At 39.9% G+C, this 20,305-nt stretch overlaps 1 protein-coding gene across 4 annotated transcripts in view; it reads right to left on the bottom strand.

Annotated features, from left to right (window-relative positions):
- The window catches only part of adcy3a (adenylate cyclase 3a), a 44,586-nt gene that overhangs the window by 5,247 nt on the left and 19,034 nt on the right, over positions 1 to 20,305 (bottom strand). For 2 of the 4 annotated variants that reach the window (XM_067602535.1, XM_067602536.1), the window contains exons 8-20: positions 16,107 to 16,272; positions 15,710 to 15,829; positions 14,275 to 14,417; positions 13,302 to 13,463; positions 12,761 to 12,848; positions 7,836 to 7,952; positions 7,388 to 7,677; positions 6,818 to 6,899; positions 6,090 to 6,248; positions 5,599 to 5,745; positions 5,073 to 5,186; positions 4,727 to 4,853; positions 80 to 204 (exon numbers count right to left, since the gene is read on the bottom strand). In XM_067602535.1, coding sequence (XP_067458636.1) covers positions 80 to 204; positions 4,727 to 4,853; positions 5,073 to 5,186; positions 5,599 to 5,745; positions 6,090 to 6,248; positions 6,818 to 6,899; positions 7,388 to 7,677; positions 7,836 to 7,952; positions 12,761 to 12,848; positions 13,302 to 13,463; positions 14,275 to 14,417; positions 15,710 to 15,829; positions 16,107 to 16,272 — 1,840 coding nt within the window. The remainder of the gene's footprint in view (positions 1 to 79; positions 205 to 4,726; positions 4,854 to 5,072; positions 5,187 to 5,598; positions 5,746 to 6,089; positions 6,249 to 6,817; positions 6,900 to 7,387; positions 7,678 to 7,835; positions 7,953 to 12,760; positions 12,849 to 13,301; positions 13,464 to 14,274; positions 14,418 to 15,709; positions 15,830 to 16,106; positions 16,273 to 20,305) is intronic. The other 2 variants (XM_067602537.1, XM_067602538.1) reach the window with 2 other exon arrangements.

Below are 20,305 nucleotides of genomic sequence, written 5' to 3'. Positions count from 1 at the left end.
CATATATCTTGAATTTGTATAATTTATTCACGATGAAAGTTGTGTAAACAGTGGTGGGCAGTAAAGTCTGGTGCTGTACCTGGATGTTTCCCATCACCCCTGTGGACTCCATGCGACTGGCCACATTCACAGTGTTGCCCCAGATGTCATAGTGGGGTTTGCGGGCACCGATCACTCCTGCTAACACTCCACCCTTATTCAGACCTGGAGGAGAGTGTTGACAAATGTGACATGTGAGATTATGACTGCTAATAAAAAATACTGAATATACTTACATGTTTTACTTGTAAGAACATGTTTTTGTAGTTTTGTCCATCTTTCCTTTCAGTTAGCGTAACACCAGTGGCTACATCTTTATTACAAAGTCCAGGCAGACAAACAACTCCAGCAGTCAGACTACATCTTGATTTGTGGTTGATCAGAACTGGTTCTTACGACCACGTCAAATATGTTAATAGTTGTCCCGAACAGCTACACTCAAAGTCACTAAGAGTGGAGGGGGTGGAGGAGATATCATCCGACAGTCTCTCCTGGAAGGCAGTCATAGTGTTGCACTCAGCTGTTCACATGAAAAGTGACAGAAATAGTTGCATCACGAATGACAAAGGAGAGCTAGAGAGAAAAGTTTAAACCCTGGCTCCTTTCTCACCTCTGCACAGCTGACCAATTGCTCATCGGTGTTGAAATGGCCATGCACAGCCCCCCCCCCCCCCCTCCTTATACAACGTCAGAAAGCTGCGGGATTGGATAGCCTGTCGGATGATATTCAACCATCCATCAGGCATGTCTGAAGGAGTATGCCAGCCGCTTACCTGACAGGTTTTTTTTAAAGGACCATATCACTGGTTTTACATGTTTTTGCATACTTACTGTGAATCACATACTTTTCATAATAGTTAGCAAACCATGATGTTTCTCTACAATGACAAGCAGCCACTGGTTTCACTGCAATTCCATATAATATGAATGTTATTAAGCAGATTCCGGAGACATGATACATGATTTAAGTGCAGGTTGTTTTGAAAAGCCTCAGACTGATGGTGCAACTTTGACAATGTTTTGTATTCATTCATGACTGTGATGATTACAAAACTCCAGCAAGTTTCAAGAGTCTGTGGATTGATTTTCATATTATACAGAACTAAATCAAACCAACTGATATCATGAAAAGCAGGTAAAATACATTTAGAACTATACAGCTTGCATTTGAAAATGTTTGGCACAAATGTGCAGTAAACCTGATTTTTAGCTGAAAGAAGAAATCCACAGCTGAATATCTATATGAATACATGAATATCTAACTACTCCTTTGGAAGTGAAACAGAATGTGACTAAGTTGTCTGCATTGTAAAACTGCATGTGCATACAACTTTTCAAGTACAATAGGTAAAAGTTGATTCCATAAGGAGTTCTGCAAAAGTTCATGAACATTTACAATCACAGTTTGGGTAATAAATTCAACATTCACCTTCATTTTTAACTTAGATGTGGTTTATGTCATGTGAATAAAATGTGGACTTTAACAGCCCTCTTGTGAGGTTGCCCTGTATACTCTCTCTTCACTCATGTCCTGAAGAGTCATCAATCCCTAGATCTCACCACTTCAGTTGGCGAGTAAAATGTGTTACCACAATAATAAATAATACACAAAACTATAGATATAAGACCCAATTTGTAAAAAAAAAAAAAAAAAAAATCTCTTAAAGGTGCAGTGTGTAAGATTTAGTGGCATCTAGAGGTGAGTTTGCAGATTGCAACCAACTGAATTCTCCCTCCCCTGCTAAGCATGTAGGAGAACCTACAGTAGCTGTAAAACTTGTGAAAAACACAAAAGGTCCTCTATAGAGCCAGTGTTTGGTTTGTCCATTCTGGGCTACTGTAGAAACATGGTGGTGCAACATGGAGGGCTCTGTGGAAGAGGACCCGCTCCCTATGTAGATATGAAGGGCGCATTCTAAGGTAACGAAAACACGATGATTCTTATTTTCAGGTGATTATACACTAATTATAACATACTTTTGAATATTATATTCCACTTCTGCCAAGTCCATTCTGCTAGATGCCACTAAATTCTACACATTGCACCTTTAATTGTAATTGTCACACAGTGACAGCCCCAAATGGAAGCAAGAGGTCCAGTAAGTATTTTAAAGGCTTCACCAGCCAGAAGTGATGTGACCCTGTGATGCTGTATACAAGAACACACCAAAGAGAGGAGAAAGTTAAAGATCCTTTAAGGTTATTTAACAACTTTTATTTGGATGATGCGTGTCAGATGTGGAGTTCCTGCGTCTAACCATACTGACACCAGAGGGTGAATCCATGCTGTTTCATTGAGTCAGACAGGGATGCTCCTCTCAGCTGCAGCAAACTGACAAATTCTCAAATATTTACCAAAATTGCAGGGAGAACCAGGCCTTCATTTCACACAGGTTCATTCAGAGACGCACTTTTATTCCTAATTTTGCATATATTCAATCATATTTTAGTAAGTCTGCATTTTTTTATATAATGCACATTCCCACACTGATTCCATCAGTACAACAACAGAGTTGCCAAGGAGCTGCTAATTTAGCATGTGAGCTATTACCTTACAGGCAATTTTATCAGGTCTTTATTAGGGAGTGACCTTTTGCATTGAATATTTTTGACTTTTATTTCAGAATTTACAGTACATTGATAACACAAGTTGATTTTCAAATCTAACTCTTGCAGAAAGCAGATTTTCTTTCATTTAAAAGTCCAAAAATCCTATACTCTAGGCCTCATTTCCATTACTCAGGAGGATTTTCCCCAATATTACCATAACTGTTAGAAGTTTTGCAGAGCTGCAATGATGTCAATTAATCGATTAGCTGCCAACTATTAAATGAATCACCAACTACTTTGATAATCATTTAATTGTTTGGAGTCATTCCTTAAAACTTCTGTGAATTTGGCATGAAATAGTAAAAATGCATATATGGAATCAAGGTTTAATTATTTATTTATTGGGACCATGTACTGTGTTAAACATAAATGTTACCATTTGATGTACTGTATGAGAGATTTTCATCTGCAGTCCCTTCAGAAGGTCATAATTAAAACATATAACAGCACAATAACAAACAGCACAAAGCAAAAAGCACAGGACATATAATACAAAATACAAAGCTACACACACTAGCACATCACATACACCCACAATGTCAACTAGAAATTAATAATGCAAGCTTGTCAAATTAAAAGCAAGATTATTTGCGTTCATGAGAAGACCATGAGATGAAATTTAGATTCAGTGGTTACAGAGCTGAGTAGTATTAAGCAGATTTTTAATTTGGTTTTGAATGTACTGATTGAACTGCATCTCTTCATATCATCAGGTAGGGTATTCCACTGGGTTGTGCCTTTCACAGAGAAAGCTGACTGCCCAAATGCAGTGTGATGAAATGGTATGGTACAATATTGTATAGAGGATACTCTGGAGGATCTAATACTGAGCGAGTGTTCACAAAGTCACATAGTGGAGGAGGGGCCAAACCATTTAAAATTTTATAAACTAGGCACAAATTTGAAAATATTCTAAAATTCTCAAAGCTCAGTAAATTGTATTTCTCTAGTACCCTACAGTGATGGAAATGCATTGGCTTTTTGTCCAGAGTTTTTGGAGTTTATTTGTATAAGGACTCAAGAGGTTTTATGGCTGTTTCTCCAGCCTGCCCCCAACATGTGATGCAATAAGACATATGGGAAAGAATCATAGCATGCATAAATATCTTGGCTGTGTCCAAAGAGAGACAGTTTCTAATATGTCTAAAATTTGTTAAATTGTACTTTATGGTTTTAACCATTTTTTAAAAACATTTTTCTTAAAGTTTAAATTTGGATCCAGATCCAAGATTTATTTGTATTTCTATTATTATTTTATATATAATAATTATTATATTACATATATTATTTATTTTATATTATTTTTAATTATTTATGTATTTATTTATTTTATATCAAGTGCCTCATTAAGCATCCCCAAAAATATGAGTGAAAATAAACATTCATAACTATTATAAAACCTAGCTCAAAAAACAGCTCATTTAGCTGTTTAGACCATTTTTCAAGACTGTGAGGCAGATCATGTTTTGATTGACACCCGCACCGGCTACTGGGAGCTGGCTAACTACAGTAGCTAACAACTGGATTTCCGTGGTGCAGAGCCACGCCTCTAACTGACTGAGCCTTGCCTCCAACACAGCAAATAAACTGCAAATATCAGGAAACTTTACAAGAACTTAAATGACAATATTTCGAATTTGGATTGAAACTAATTTTTTAATTTTTTTTTTTAGATGCTTAAGATTATGTACATAAGACCCTAAATGACACAGTCAGAAGACTTTTGTGGATTTGGGTTTCCAGTGGCTTTAAGAAAAATATGTCCAAATTCTGTCATTCCAGCTTCTCAAATGTGAATATTTTCTGGTTTCTTTAGTCCTCTATGACAGTAAAGTGAATATCTTTGAGTTGTGGACTGGAAACAAGACACTGACATAGGACATCATCTTTGGCTTTAGTAAGTTAGCGTTAGTGGCAGCAATAAACTTTTGCTTTTGATTCCTACAAGGACAGAAGTACAAAACAACAACACACACATGCATGCATGCACACACACACACACACACACACACACACACACACACACACACACACACACACACACACACAGGTGAAGGGTTGGCGGGTTGGCACATACCAATGCGTAGCATGAAGTTGTTAAATGACTGGTAGTTGATGTTCATGAGTGTGACCTTCATGGCCAGAGCAAAGTCTGCCAGGTCTGCCAGGTGCTGCCAGCGCTCTCTGTCAGACTGCTCCTCCTTCTGACAAACAAACACAAAACAGCTCAAACTGCACCTCAACACAACAATCATCATGGCTGGTGAGAACAATAAGTATTTCAATAATAATCATTTGAGAGGTCCAAGAAAGAAAGACTCTGTATATAGTATTCTGTTATATCATCACATTGTATTCTAAAGGAGTAATTTTCATGTTAGGTTGATAAGTCAGGGCTGGACAGGTCATGTGACCATGCTGACCTTCATACAGGTGTAGCCATTGCTGATGTCTGGGGTGACACCTGATGCTGCCATGTAGGTGCTACCGATGGTCTTGATTTTTGTGATGCAGCGGAACTGAGTCTCATCCAGCAGCTGTCATGGATACAGTTTAAAGGTTACGGTTGCACTACTTACATCTAGCAAATAACTAATCATGATTTAATTGCGTATCATGCTTTCCATAATAATGGTAGTAACCCTAATATCACCTAGAATTTCCCTGATAAAGACCTGATACTTTATAATAAATAATGGAATGATGTTACATAAAAATTGTTTGTCAAACTACTCTTTCAAATGTCAACTCTGAAGAGGAAAGGGCAGCATGTATGTTGCCTGACACGCCAAACACAAGGCAAAAAAAGGCTGCAAATGACTTGTGACTGCCCTGAAGCTACATTACTGTGAGTGCACAGAACTGAGGGCGATTCAGACAAGCATGTGTGTCCCCTGCCTGCAGACTGCTACTAAAACACAGTGAGGCAGAATGAAGAAACCAGCTTACACTGTCAAAGTCTGAGATGATCTCGTTGAGGAACCGTAAGCATTCAATCCCTCCATTATTGATGCTCTCCTCTGTGTAGAAGTCAGAGAAGTTGGGGATTGAGGCAAACATGACTCCAATCTCATCGTAGGACTGACTGTACAACTCCTGGAACATGGCAGATTAACAAGAGAGCCAGACATCACCATATTGTGTAACTAATGAACCAAACCAAAGAAATACTACAATATGATCTTATATTTATGGGATACAAGTATCAGAGTAACACTGCAGATAAACGTGCTGGGTTTTCTAATAATTCACAGGATAGATAAGAGACATCCTGACTTTTCCTGACAATTTTAGTTGTGTGACAGAAAAGTAATGGAAGTCTAATAACTGATAAGCAGGGAGATATAACATTACTTTTGGGATTAGCAATGAGTGATTTCTTGTACACACACAAAGTGAAGTGAGGACTGATCTGGGGTGTGTGGATGTGAGGATCTTACCTCATCCCTTTTCTTAGAACCCAAGAAGTGTCGAGCGACGTGTTCAGGCAGCATGTTGGTCACCAGTGCTTCGTTCCAGCGCCTCATCTCATACACCTTCTCCTTCTGCTCATGGACCTCAATCTTCCACAGGAACAGGGTGCGGGCAAGCTTCTCCACCTTCAACCAACAACAGACACTGGTGTTAGCATTTGACAAGTACATGGATTTGAAAGCAGATGTGAAATTTTTTTCCTGGTAACCGATTCACTTGTATGACATAATGTACATAGTGTTAATGTTGCTCAGCGTTTCATTAAGAGGTGTATTTTTGGAAAAGTTTTCAAAAGAGCATTTCTGACACAGTTCAATAGGCATCTCAAGTAATCATGATGGATATGATCAATCAAACTGCATCATAACTGTTGAATCAAAAGTGAAGGACAATGACTGGTTGATATTAGATTTTGAGTACGAGCAACCCCTCTCACATTACACACATTCATTTGATACTTTGTTAATATAAACTGATAAGTGCAGCTTTAATATTATGACCTAAACAGAAGTATGCTTTGTGACGTTGTGTTCATTTGACTGAGAGGTTTTTCAAGGTATTACAGCTTTTTTGCTACAAACTGCCAATATGGCAGCAAATACTGACCTCCAACGCTTCAATATCCTAACCTAAGAATGACATTACAGATACCATGTTTTCCTATGCAGTAAAAGTACAGCAGATGCAAACTTACATGTCGGGAGAAATAATAGAAGCTGACCATCATAATGAAGATCATAACTGTCATTGTGAACTTGGAGGGCACCAAGTATGACCTGCAAAGATGAACATTAACATATTGACAATTTATGCTACAATACATGAGTTCAAGAAACCCCAACACTGTAATTATTGTATGTTAAAAGATGGGTTCACATTTTTTCAAGTGTGTCTTAAAACAACAGTCAGGAGCCCAAATGAACAGTGAAACATGTTTTCTTGCTGTGATGGGGGACAAAATCATCACTTACATTGAAAACACATTTGAAGGGGATCTTTCAATAGCCAGTAGGAACAGGAGGAATGATTACAGTGAGGAAAACCTCTTTCACTGTTCATATGGACACCTGTTTTAAGCCACACTTGGAAAAACTGTGAACCTGTCCCATTAAAGTATTAAACACATAATGACATGAAACTTAGATTTGAGTATGCACCCTCGTTCATTTCTTCAATTGACTGTTAGTCTTTAACTACTGTTACACAATGATCTTTGCACAGTGAAAGTGCTACAAGAGGTGTACAGGTCTCTTTTTCCTCTCACTTGTAGCCGAAGCGAGCCATGTCGTAGCGGTCGAAGATGTCCCTCCAGCTGTAGATGTTAACGATGCCTGTGGCCACTGTGATGAGGAGCATCAGTGTGAGCTTGACCATGTGACTGACTTGAACCAGCATGGTGGTGGCCATGAGTGCCAGCACAGCAATGAAGCTGTAATATTTGGGGTTGTCCAGGCAACCGTCAGGGCTGGACCAGGTGGAGGAGGAGGATGAGGAGGCGGAGGAGGGAGCCATTGTGGTGCTGACTGAATCTGGGACTCGAGGCAGACAACTCAGCTAGACAATGGAGAGACACAAAGTCATGAGCTTACTACTGTAATTACTAATATTACTATTATTCCTAAAAGTACTTTGCGTACATTTCATATGCAAAACAAAATCCCCACACTGGTTTAGCCTTTTGTGGCTGTAAGAAAAAACAGGGAGCAGCTCACCATGTCCATGATGTCGGCCATGGTGAGGATGAAGATGGCTGCCATGGCCCAGGTGTTACGAGCCCAGCGTGTGTGGTCTATCCAGGTGGAGAAAGACACCAGTTTCTTGGGAAAGACCTGAGACAAACACCATCTCAATGACTAATTCTAACAGGGTTTAGAGTGTTCACACTGAAAAACTATACTCAAGAAACTGCAACACTGATAAATCCTAAAATATTACAAACATGTCATTAACAAAATTTGATAAAGGAAGAAACTTTCCAAAGTCACAGTATGATTTATGATAACTAGTGTGGTTTTATCATTTTATTCACATTTTAGTCATTTTATTGTCAGTTTAAATTCATCAAAAGTCTTTCAACTTATTCCCATCTGTCGTGAGACTGACTGAGGAGAACAGACTTTCTCACTATATCGCTTTTCTCTTTCATATGCATATATGTCTGAACACACATGATGAGCCTGACTCTCCAAAATGTTTATTTTATTTATTACTGACTTGCCTGAAACCAGACTTTTATTGTTAATTTTTCTCTGATTTTTACACTTTATTTTATTGGTGTAAATCTGAGACTGAAGTTAACATTTAAACCTGACATATGATAGGTTGTCACAATAACTGTTACAAGAAAATAAATGTATAATAACCTGTGGGTAATGTGCTCTATTTGAACCAACTACTGTATCTACTTTAAGGTTTCCAAATTTCACCTGAGATTCTGCAGCTCTGTGCTTCTTTCAGTTTGTTGATTCATTAAATTCAAGAGGTTAATGACAGAGCCACAGCAATCCTCAAACCCATCTTTGAATCACCTCAAAAACTTCTACTTACATTTTTTAATTTAACTAACTAACTAATCAGGGCGGGTATCCACCGTATCACATTTTCTCACTCTTAATCGTAATAACCCCCTCTTTGCAGAAAATACACAAACCTGGCAACTCTGCATGGATCTTACTGTTAACATTATGTCAAATTAAAATGGCAATATTTGAGATCGGTAAAAATATTGGTAGGGACAACTCACCCTGACATTGGTCGGGACATGTCCCTACCGTTCAAACCCAAATCTACTCCTAGGCCTCACACAATAACTACTTTTGTTGATAATATATTGTCCCAGGAATAAATGCAATAAATGAAATTATTGTTAAAACCAAAACAATAAATAAAATGGACTCTAGGGTTCTGTTAATAAAAACTGCACTTTAATATGTGTTTAAACATTTGGCACAAGGGTATAGAGAGTCATTCAAATCCAATTTCTCAATGGTTAACAAAAAGTGCAAAGTAACAACATATTAGTTATAAGTTAGAGATAAATAACAACTACATAAATAACAAGTAGAGCAAAGCAACATGTTTGACATAAAGTCAGTTTAGGACTCCTCCTTGTAGAGTGTCTCTGGACATAACACAAAGGCACAGATGCCTCAACAGGCCATATCTGCTGCCAAATCTGTATTTTAACTGTTAGGCAGATTCCGAGCAAAGAACACCAACATGTTTTCCTTGCGGGGCCTAAGGCAGGATTTCTCTGGGGTAACAATGTTGCCAGCTGTGCTGAATTTTCTCTTCAAGCTAGTGCTTGTTGCACAAATGCACATGCATTTTTGTGCCAACTTGGCTATTGACGGAAATCTTTTATGATTATCACACCACCACATAAAGGAATCAGATGATGCATCAAGTGCTTCTTGCTGGAGGAACTTGGTCAACTCTCCATCAACTTGCACTCTTTTTGGTACCAATACAGCCTGGGTCTGACGACTTCTGAGTTGGGCTCTTCTGTTCTGGAGAAGGACACTCAGTCTCTTCTTCTTGGGTGGTGGAGGTTCAGATCCATCATTTCCCCCTGAAGCTTTCCCGCAGCTCTCACCACTGGCACCTCCTTGACTTCCCTCTTCCTCTTTCATGTCTACTAGCTCTTGCAAGAGCTGATGTTTGACATCATCCAAGACCTCTGCATCCTCCATGCTACCACAATACTTCGGATCCAAGATGGTGGCCTTTCTCAGTCTTGGATTTCAGGTGGGCTGTATTTCTCCATCAATACCCTGCACATGTTTTCCTTTATCTTTGCTGTCAGTGCAGTGTCATTGGGTTCTGGTGATAAAAGTTCACCTTTAAGAAATTCCAACACAGCTTTTAATGAGTACACAGTGACGCATTTTTCCCTTGAGAGAACATCTGTGATATCAGCCACTAGCTTCATTGCTGCATTAATGGATTACAACACAGAAACATCCTGCCAGGTTGGGTTTAGGTGGCAATGTTTTCGATCTTCAACCAGGACACATCCTTTGGCTGGGAGTTGCTCCAGCACTCTCTCTGTCATTTTTTGCTTGGTGCCCCATCATGTGGTGACATCTTGTGGGAAAGATAACATTTGTTCTTTTTCATTAGTTAGTCTATATCAACATTATTCAACAAATACCACTTTTTAAATTTCCATTATTTATCACAAATAATTGTACATGGTTATATTACACTGTAACCAATGATCTAATACATAAATTCATACATAGATGCTCACAAAAGTATGCATGTACATTAAGGCCCCAAAGTAAGTTATAAATTTAAAAAAACAACCCTTTAAATTAACCCTTTAAATATTTTGTGTTGCATATTAACTCAACTATCAATGATTTATCCATCACTCACCAGTATTAGACTGTGTTGGGGAAGATTGGCTTCAGTCTGTGCCTTCCTCAGGTCTCTCTCTTTATCCAGCTCAGGTTGAAAGTGTTGACAAGATTCTTACAAGTCCCATGGCACGTGCTGTGTGATCCTTGTCACTGTCCAAGCCATGGGGACCGGCCAAATGGAGGTTGTGGCCAAAGCAATTGAGCCATGGCCAGCCAAGTTTGCGTACTGCAGCCACAATGTTAGCACCATTGTCGACAGTTATACAGATCATTTGCACTCATCCAATGCCCAATACCCTCAGCAGCATGGTGCTGGGCTATGTATCTGGTCTCAACACTTTGACTGCAGAGTCCAGTCAGCAGTTATGTAATGTATGGTCAAGCTCATGTATGGAGTCATATTTGAGCTTGATCACATACCTGTAGTGGCAGAGTAAAAGGAGATGTCTTTTATCTCCTTCAGATTGTCGTCTTTCACTTTGTTGTACAAGGCTAGAATTCTTTAGCAATTCGTACTGCCTGTCAGAAGTCTGCAGCATTTCTTTAAATGCTAGTTTTTTGACCGTATTGAATGGCTGCATCTCTTTGGCTATATAGCGAGTTATGCTATCTGTAAGCATGCGCCATTTCATGCTGTCACGTTTATATTTGCACTGTCAGGAAGGCCCCTCTCCATCTCCAACTGCGGTTTCGTTCCCAGCTTGGAAAATTGGATGGGGTGGGTATGTATTAGATGAGCTTTTAGGTTAGTTGTATTGCTACTTTTCAACGCCACTGATTTTTAACAACTCTAATTGTGAACTGATTAAAAATGTGTTCCATTATTTTTCAACCTAAGTCTGATGTTTGATTTTGGAAATCAAACATGCTAACTCATTTGTGTGTGGAGCGATGCAAACACAGACTCGGGTACTGGTGAATAAGTCTATGCACCTCCTTTTTCAGCAGACATTTTGACTTGACATGGACAGTAAAAGCACAGGTGGACCTAATAATATGAACGATGACACCAATGCATTTGATTGTCTCAGTCGCCATAATACCTGAGCCCTGGACCTGGGACAGCTACACAGAATGCAAGCATCATTAATGTTAATAGTTGCACCTGTGTTTTTGCTGCTATGACATGTGAAAATGTCTGCTGTGAAAAAGGTCTGTGGCTAGTGACAGTGTACAGTGAAGATGATAACATGCACACGTGCCTCTGTTAATGGACTGTGTTGAGTTCATGGAGCTGGTACTGTAGGCTCGTGACATTGTGAGATTTGATACAATATTGATAAGCACTGAAGAGCCTCGAGCATTAGTTCCAGTGACTCTGCATTTTCACAGGCCGTGTGATTGACTGCCTGACTGTATGCGTGTTGCTGATTGACCTGGGTTGAGTGCTGCTTGTGAGGGGCAGTCAATACTGCTGGATATCAATGCATCTAAATTTCCATTATCAGGCTGAATCAAAGTACTCCTCCATGCCAAACTCACAACAAGTACATATGCTGTACAAAGGGTGGCAGCTACACCACCATGCGGTCCTTTATGACAATACACTGCACCATCATTAAATGTATTAAGAGTATATACAACAAACTCAAAAATATACAACTATGTTTTTTACAAAAGAGGATATCTACATGTTCAAAAAAGTCGTAAAATATCTAGATTCTAGACAAAGGATTTTAAAGGGATAGTTCAACATTTTGGGAAAAATACTTTGCTTTCTTTCTGACAATGAGATAAGAAGACATCAGTCCGGCTATAGTGTGGATTTCCAGATAGAGTCTGTGAGCACAGCTTTCGGTTATGGTCTCTGTACAGGCAAAATGGTACCAAACCTGGCAACCTCATTGTAATGACAAGACTTCAGGAAGCTGTGCAGTCACTTCATTCGACTGTTGTTCACCAAGAAATAGTTTCACCATGGAACATTTCTGTATTTGATTTCTGCATTTTGGAATCTTGTCATAACAGCGAGGCTGCCGGGTTTTGTGCCATCATGCCTGTACAGAGACCAAAACCAAACCTGTGCTCACCAACTGCATCAGACAGCCTGCGCTATAGCCAGAGATGCTGCACAGGAGTACTGGACTGGATATACTGTTCTTTAAGAAATAGTTCCATCATGTTATTGACATAGTAATTGGCAGTTGCCATAATTAGATAAGGTGCTGCTACCTGTAGTCATAGGGCTACAGGTTGCCTTAATTATGTGTAAAGATAGTGAAAACATGAGAAAACACCCATTTATAAAAGTATGAAAATGTGTTGGAACTCACTCTTGGGAAGATGGCAGCCAGAGAACAGATTGTCAGGATTAGCAGCAGGACTTCTCCCACTGCAAAGGTGATGTAGTTTGCAATCAGCCTGTTCAACAACACATGAACATAGAGCAAGAGACAGAGACCATGAGAGAGATGTACAGCACTGAGAGCAGTCAACAGGCCAAGTCCAGACTCTCTAACACACGTCTGTGTTAAGTCATGAACAGTTGCATGCAGATAGGCAGAAAACAATCTTGCAAAAAGCAATGGTACAGGCAGTGGGCCTGTGCAAAATGTACACATTGCAGAAGTGATGGATAAAAATGTGTGAGATCACAAAAGTGGAGGATTTCTCCCAGCACAGGATAAATAATAGGATCATTTTGTAAATTTATGATTTGTGTCCAAGACCATGTGAGCTTGGGTTTGTTTTCGTTTGCTCTCTGGGTAGGTGTCTCAGCCAGAGTACGACATGAATCAAACATGGCCACATAATAAATGAATAAAAATGTTTTAAAACAGTGTGAGGAGACCACTGCCGGCCTTGTGAACTGACCAGGGGTCTATGAGTGCTTCCATAGCTGCAGTGAAGAGCAGGACCACACAGGAGCAGGAGAAGGCAGCTCCACTCTGCTTCTCCTTCTCCACCGAGTAACGAGTCTCCAGCTCTGGATCCACAAACCTCAGGGAGAGCTGGTTGGTGTGTTTCCCCTTCAGACTGATGAGACAAGAGAACCTCAGCAGTTACATCACATGTTAAAGGGGACGTATCATGAGCATGTATGGGTGTACACTTATAGTCTGGGACTAAACTGGAATATCTTTGCATGACTCCTTATTTATCTTATACTCAGCAGCCCCTCTGTCTGAAACAGGCTGTTACAGCTGTCTCTTTTAGACCCCCCGCCCGATACGCCCACTCTGTTTTGATTTGCCAGCTTCAGGAAGCTGCCCCTTGGCAGACTTCCAGCAGTCCAGGATGCTACGTAAACAAACAATAGTAGTAGTATTTCACTTTACTCAAAATGGAAACTTCTCCAATACATCCATACATGTTCAAGCCGAAATCCAATCAGAAATATGCAAGTGGACAATGTGAACAACACATGGAAGAACCATAGCAACAAAGGCTACAGAATGGACAGCCATTTGTGGGCATGCACGAACAATCTGACGTCATAATGAGGAGGAAGTAGAGGGCAAGTTGAAATCCTGGCTTTTGACTTTCAGGGAACATTTTACATACATTCACCTCAAGTTTTGGAACGTTGACCATGTTTAACATCTGACATGATAACAGTATGTAAACGACAAAAAATCAAAAAAGGCATAATATGTCCACCTTTTTGGTATTACATTATCTACAGTTTACCTGATATTGTAATACATTTTTCAGCAACCCACAGTTTTGTAGATGAGATGGAGGGGTTTTAACTTGAAAAAATATAAGCAACATTAGCTGACAAGGAGTAAAGCAGTATCATTAAGGTAATCTGCATTTGGTTCTAACAGCCAGGCTCTTGACTTACGCTTGGACTGTCTCTCTCTCCAGCAGAGCCTCGTTGAGCAGTTTGTTGAGCTCCTGTTCGTTCTCCTGAGCATCAATCACCCTTTCAGCCAGGTCGCGCAGCCGTAGCCTTCTCCGAGGGTTAGGGAAAGATGGATTCACGACCTGCAGTCCCACAAAGAGAAAGCTGGAGAAGGGAACAAGTCTATATCTGATATTTACAATATCAGTGGCACGTCAGCTATGTCAGTCAGCTGGTCTGTCCATCTAACACATCACTCCACAGCAAGAAACCGCCTCTGAACACATCAGGTCAAGATTTCCACTTGATCAACACGATAAAGTAACCTACAGTACGAGTAAATTTAGATAAAATGTGCTATGATTGTTCATGATCCACTCAGGTTGATTCCTCATGTTTTAGTGCTACTATCGAGCTCAAATGTCCCCTAGTAGACAAGAGATATCCAAATCTAATGAGGTGACTACCATGACATTTCCTGAGCACATTCATTATTATCTCATAATAATCTAATAAATGTGCTCAGCAAATTTCATGGCAATCTGCCTAAAGGGATAAACCCTTTTGGTTTTAATGACTGTGATTTCCATTCTACAAACTTAAAGCTGGAGCGTGGGACTTCTGTCTCCCTCTCCCGGCAGTGAGAGTAAAGGGGGGTGCTCGGCTGTGATTGCCTGAGTTCAAAGACGTTACTAGGATGAGGGGAGGACATTTCTTTTCATTTGATAACATTAAAAGTAAAGTTAGACTTTTCTGTTGACTTCCCAACTCATTTTAAAAAAGACAAGAGAAAGAGAGAGAGAGAGAGAGCTGAGAGCATCAGCAAGAAAGAGAGAGAGCAGCTGTGATCGAGCAAGCTAGAGAGTGAATGTAGAGACGGGGCAGTGGTAGCAAGAAAGCTGGTGAATCAAGTCAATAAGACATTATGTTCTGATTGTTTCACAGCGGTTACATTCTAGAGCACAAACACGCCCACACACCCACACCCCTCCACTCAACGCTGTGGCAGTGCGCTGCAACACTTGTTTTGGTCTGAATATGGCCAGACATGCAGCTCGCTCTCATGCACACTCTGAATGACAGGCATACAGAGAGGGCCAGTAAGAACGGATATGTTTAGACGATCCACTGGCCAAAAAACATATTTTTTGACGACCTACTGGGATTTGTCCCAGTATGCCCGGTATATACTGTAACCTACTGTTGCGGCTGTAAAACTGTGGAAATGGTGGCGACATTCCTGGTGAAGAGATTCCACTGAAGGAATTGATTGTGGTCCAAATGCTTGTATGACCATAAAGTGATCAGTATTTTGACATTCCAACACTTTTGAATTGCGAGTTGTAAAAGAAAAGCTGCTGTCTTTTGGAAGCCACTGGTGGGACTCTAGCTACATGACATTGGAATCTAAATAATGACTGCAGTCCTTCATTACCCTTGTGTCCAGTTCTTCAGGTTCCTCTGGTGTGGTGCAGGCTGTGTTAACACTGCCATTACATTCTGTGGTGTTGATTAACAGCGGGGAGTTTCCACTGGAAGAGGTTACAGACAGCTTCTGATGTGAAACAAGAAAAAGTACAGAGTGATGACTATTAAAAGTTGGTAATCAACAGGCTTTTCATTTTTTCTTTTTCACATTCCTTATCACATCTATATATTTTGAATGTTGAACATACAGTATCTTATGTTTCTAAACAATATACAATTCTAGTTTTGGTATTCAAATGTGACTTTACATGTAATATTTCATCACTTTCCCTACGCATCAGCTGCCTGAGTATGTTTGAATATTCAAATGTTTGCTGTGTGGGTGTGTGGCAGATTTGACTCACTACACCGTTGATGCCATTCTTTCCCACAGGTCCTTTAGGAACAACCACCAGGTAGGTCTCAATGCCCCTCTCTCTCAGGTAGTCACAGCGGTCGCCTCCGTTCCCTGGCTCCACATCAAACTCCCCATGAAGACACTCCATGGTGCTCTGTGAGATGTGGACACGGCTGGTCCACACATACAGAGGGGTCAAAGGTCAGACAAGTTACTGATCTACCAAACTACCATGAACGAGCTTCTGTAGATTTTATGGAGCCCTGAAAAGTGCTCATAATACTTCCCTAATCATTTGAAAATATGGTATAATGTTGCTAAAACATATTATACTATATTCAGTCAAATTCACCTCAATTAATTTAAAATGTAGGGATTTAGCTGAAATTCACCTTTAATTAATTGTCATTGTAACCATATCCATAAGAATACACATATGGCAGTATGAGATATGATTCCTCACAGGACTAGGTAATAATAATAAAAAAAAATAAAAATGAAAATGTGGTTGAGAGCTCTGGAAAACAATATTAAACAGACCTTGAATTAACTTTATTTGTCAAACTGTTGAAGAATGAACATCTGTGCTCAGTTATATTATTTTGTTTTGGACTAGTTTATTTCCTAACGCTGCACTAATCAGTATTTTTTATATTAAAGTGACTACAAGGAACTTTTAACTGGTTATAAAACAGTCTCTTGATGCTTCCGATTGACCTACATAAGCAAACGAGACCATCAGCGAGAAGATTAGTTATTCTAAATGCCTGCCACCACGTCAGATTCCCCGCAAAATCAGATGAAACGATTTATGGCAGGCAGACCGGAAGACCCTATGTTTACATTAAATATAGCCAGTAGGTGATTTGTTATTTTTTAACAGGGGGATGGCCCAATGGGAGTGCTGCAGGATTATCATACAAGCCTAGCCTAATTCTTGATATTATACTTGTGATTATAATTTAAATTTAATGGAATATAGACATAGACATTGAATTTTGTCCAAATTGCACCAAATTTCATACTGCACTCCCTTTGTTCGTCAGCAATGCACCTGCCAAATGTGGAGTAGATCGGATGAACGGTTCAAGAGATACGCAAAAGACATACACGCAGACATACAGATGCACAGACAGAGATTCTTTCCTTTAGTAGATAGATATTATAGATCCAAAAAACTGACAGAAGGGTGGAACTGAGAGAAAAAGGTGGAATTACAAATCTGTCTGCTACTTCAGAACCACAGACAGCACCATGGATTTATCAATACACAGCACAGTTAGGCTACTGATATTTCAGAGCCATGGTTGGGGCCATAGATACTAACTTGTACAAACCTCAGTCAGATATAGGATCAATGAGTCCGGCAGGCTAGACTAACATATTCAACTAAACAACCCCTCTTCCCCTGCACTCTCTCTTAACAAGGAGGACTCATTTTGGTCATTTTGCCAACAAGGAAGATGAATCACCTTGCATTACAGCATGAAGGAGTCTAAAGACATTACTTAAATGAGGGGAGAACAGGGGGAGGACATTTCTATTTTTTTGATAATATTAAAAGTCAAGTTGGACTTGTTGTCATTATATATATTATATATTATAAAAAAGAGAAGAGAGAGAGAGAGAGCACGAGCGAGCTGAGAGCACCAGCAAGAGAGAGAGAGCAGCGGTGGTGTAGTGAGAACAAAGGAGTGAATCTGAGAAATAAAACGTTACTTTCTGATTGTTTCACTGCAGTTACACCCTAAAGCATAACTAAACACCCATACCTCTGCACACCTCCACACAACCCTGTGGGAAGTTGCTGCATTGCCAGATTTGGTGTAAATGCAGCCTTACATGTAGCCTAGGTGTATGAATGGCACTAAAACAAAGTTTTACTTTGCTTCACTGTCATCATATTACAAGTATTAATCTTACATTGCCACAAATAGATACATTACCTCATCGCTATGCATCCTGCAAACAGCTGTGTTTAAAAAAGAAAAATAGTACTAAAAATAAGTAGCGTCTTTCTTTCACTCGCTTCAAAAACAAATGCACATGCTAGCCAAGATCTTTACAACATGAGGCAGTTGTGCTCATGGGGAATGCAGTCCTCATTCCAGGAAAGCACTACTGCTTTTCTCCACAGGGGCCGCTAGAATCAACACAAAATGAAAGTTCCTTGTAGTAACTTTAACAACTGTTTTAATTACTAAGGGTCACATGAAACATGTAGTGACGAACTTGTGGCGATGAACCCACAGAGAAATTTTGATCTACAGAACCTTTAGCCTCTTTTAGCTCATTGTTTTGGTTTTATGAAATTCTGCTCTCTTAAAACTGATCTTCCAGCAGCAACAGGTAGCAAAAAACTCTTTACCTGCACAGCTCCAAACAGCATACAAAGTTAGCACCTAGCTGGTCAACACCGTGGAGTATTTAGCAGATAAAGAGCGAGATATTTTTTTTCAAGAGTTGATGGAAACCAAAAGAGAGTCAATGTTGGACTTCAATCATCAGGTGAACAGAAATACAACTCCAAATGCATCATACTGTTCTTTGTCTGCTGGATAAAAAGACTATTTATTAACACATTTGTCATATCAACTTTATAAGGTGATCATATGTCAGATGTTGTGCTCACCTTGTTTCATTGCCCCAAAGTGGCCAACAGATCAGTTAATGCAGCTTTAAATTTATATCATGTCTTATATTCCTTCTTGTAATTTAAATAAAATGAAAATAACGAAAGAAGTTTGACTTTTGTACTGTTGAACTGTCAAACAGGGGAAATGATGAGGCTCCTGTAAAAGCCATTATGGCATCTGATTTCAACTTCATGAAAATTAGGTAGGTAATTTATGACATCACTTGCAAAGTAATATGGGATTAGTTGTTGATGCCTTGTTCCTTCCTTATACACTAAAATGTTTTGTACTTTCTTGGGTATTTATATTTTTTATATACCTATAGTTGTGGATGAATGTTAAGGTAAGTCAGTTTAAGAACTAAGAACATCAACATCATAGGGCACAGGTCTGACTCGTGATTAGCAATTGATGCAACACACCTAGGAGACTCCTGAAGAGTCAGATCAAAGGTGTTGAGTTTTTTTACAACAATTTGTTTTTTTGAATTTTGTGACAATTTGAATTTTGCCATCCACCTTTTACCCTAAAATAAAACCTGAAGTGCCTTCATCAAGAGAAGAGTAGTCTGGACAAAGTCAAAAGAGGTCAACCAGCCAGACTGCTGATATCACCATCAACTAGCCTTGTGGTATGACACAACATTAGGTAGGTGATACAGAGTCCCATTTACACCTGGTATTAACATGTTATCTGTACCTGGATAATGATCTCTGATCCATGGGTCTTTGCATTTACATCTGGTATTAAAATGCATTCTTTATTTCTCAGTTGTGACCACATTGTGATCAGATCTAAAATCAGCTGTGCAGAACTGGCAGGCTTGTCAACAAACATGTTGCATCCCTGGTCAAGGAAACTGCTGCCATTAACAGACGTCATTCATTTCTAAATCGCTTTTTCACGAGGGAAGACTAATAGCTGCCGAGACTACTTGTAGCTTTTACAGGGCTTGCTGCCATAAGGCAGCCGGACTCTCTGTTTCTCCCTCCACCCTAAAGCATTGTGCTGACCAGCTGTCTCTGGTGTTCACAGACATATTCAACACTTCACTAGAAACATGCCACATGCCAGCCTGCTTCAAATCCACCACCATCATCCCTGTCCCCAAAAAACCAAGGACCACAGGACTTAAAAGACCAAGACCCGTCGCCCTGACCACTGTGGTAATGAAGTCCTTTGAGCGGCTTGTACTGACCCACCTCAAATCCATCACAGACCCACTCCTAGTCCCCTTGCAGCTTGCCTACAGAGCCAACAGGTCTGTAGGAGATGCATATAACATGGCCCCCCACTTCATCCTCCAGCATCTGGACTCTTCAGGAACCTACACCAGGATACTGTTTGTGGAATTCAGCTCCACCTTAAACACGATCATCCCAGCTCTTCTACAGGACAAGCTCTCCCAGCTGAATGTACCTGACTTCACCTGCAGGTGGATCACAGACTTCCTGTTTAACAGAAAGCAGCATGTGAAGCTGGGGAAGAACATCACCAACTCCCTGACCATCAGCACTGGTTCCACTGGGCTGGGTCCTTTCTACTCCTGAAGTTTGCAGATTACACCACC

This window comes from Thunnus thynnus, chromosome 10 (genome assembly GCF_963924715.1).
Source record: "Thunnus thynnus chromosome 10, fThuThy2.1, whole genome shotgun sequence".
In the NCBI taxonomy this organism is placed as follows: domain Eukaryota; kingdom Metazoa; phylum Chordata; class Actinopteri; order Scombriformes; family Scombridae; genus Thunnus; species Thunnus thynnus.
The sequence above is the reverse complement of the archived record's forward strand: the minus strand, read 5'-3'. Positions and strand labels throughout refer to the sequence as shown.